The sequence below is a fragment of the Lepisma saccharinum genome, chromosome 16, assembly GCF_977018435.1.
Source record: "Lepisma saccharinum chromosome 16, izLepSacc3.1, whole genome shotgun sequence".
Lineage (NCBI taxonomy): Eukaryota > Metazoa > Arthropoda > Insecta > Zygentoma > Lepismatidae > Lepisma > Lepisma saccharinum.
In genome coordinates this window covers 14,861,854-14,862,695 of record NC_139244.1, presented here as the reverse complement: position 1 = coordinate 14,862,695, position 842 = coordinate 14,861,854, and the positions used below count along the sequence as shown (strand labels likewise).

At 44.4% G+C, this 842-nt stretch overlaps 1 protein-coding gene across 1 annotated transcript; it reads right to left on the bottom strand.

Moving 5' to 3' along the window:
• Positions 1-455: 455 nt before the first annotated feature.
• LOC146000164 (uncharacterized) lies at positions 456-842 on the bottom strand. The gene has a single exon (XM_083137504.1). It carries the CDS (start codon positions 840-842, stop codon positions 456-458), a length of 387 nt encoding a protein of 128 aa, XP_082993630.1.

Here is an 842-nt window from a genome sequence, read left to right as displayed (position 1 = left end):
TGGGAGATCTCGACAGTAAAGAAAACATTTTCAAAACAGATGTAAATATCAAGAGTTATTCACTCAAACACATTGCTATTGCTATAATGAGTGTCTTGTCTCGCCTGAAAAACATGTCTCTTCTCTTGTTGTCTCGTCTCGTCTCGGAAGGCAAAGACTAAAGATGGCGTGTCTAGTCTTGTCGCTAGTTTCAGAAGATGTGTCGCGTCTCGTGGGAAACACGACACAGACCACCCATTTCTCTCCTTCAGTGTCGTCCAAGTAGTACCCACCACGACCACCACAATAATTTTCATTGTTCTTGAGATCCTTACATGTACTGGGTGCAGCCCTTCCTTGACGCCTTTTGGATGGAGGAGTGGCTGGTTTTGCACGAAGTTTCTGAATGTATTCGGCGGATGTTACAATGACAGATTCCTGGGTCTTCCTTCTGTTCCGTCCAGAAACCTTCTCTGTCACTGGTACTGGAGACAGCTCTGCAAACGAACTACCTGAAGAAGATGGTTCAGCTTGACCACGAGCAATTTCTTCCTCCTGTATGATTGGAACTGCACCATTTTCACTAGGGACCAGTTGATACTCGAAGACATCGTCTTCCGTATGTCAGGATTATATGGATGAATCCCACATTTTCGGAATCCACTTGCAAGATTACCTGATGTTGCTGATTTATCCCAAGCTTGCTTAAAAATCTCTTCAAAATCGTCCTTTGTGATCCCCTTCCCAGGATGATGACGAACGAAATTTCTACATGCCTCATTGTAGAAGTGTTTGAGACTTCTGAAGTGAGACACGTCTAATGGTTGGCACTTGTGGGTGCTATGAGGAGGAAGACAGAGCAT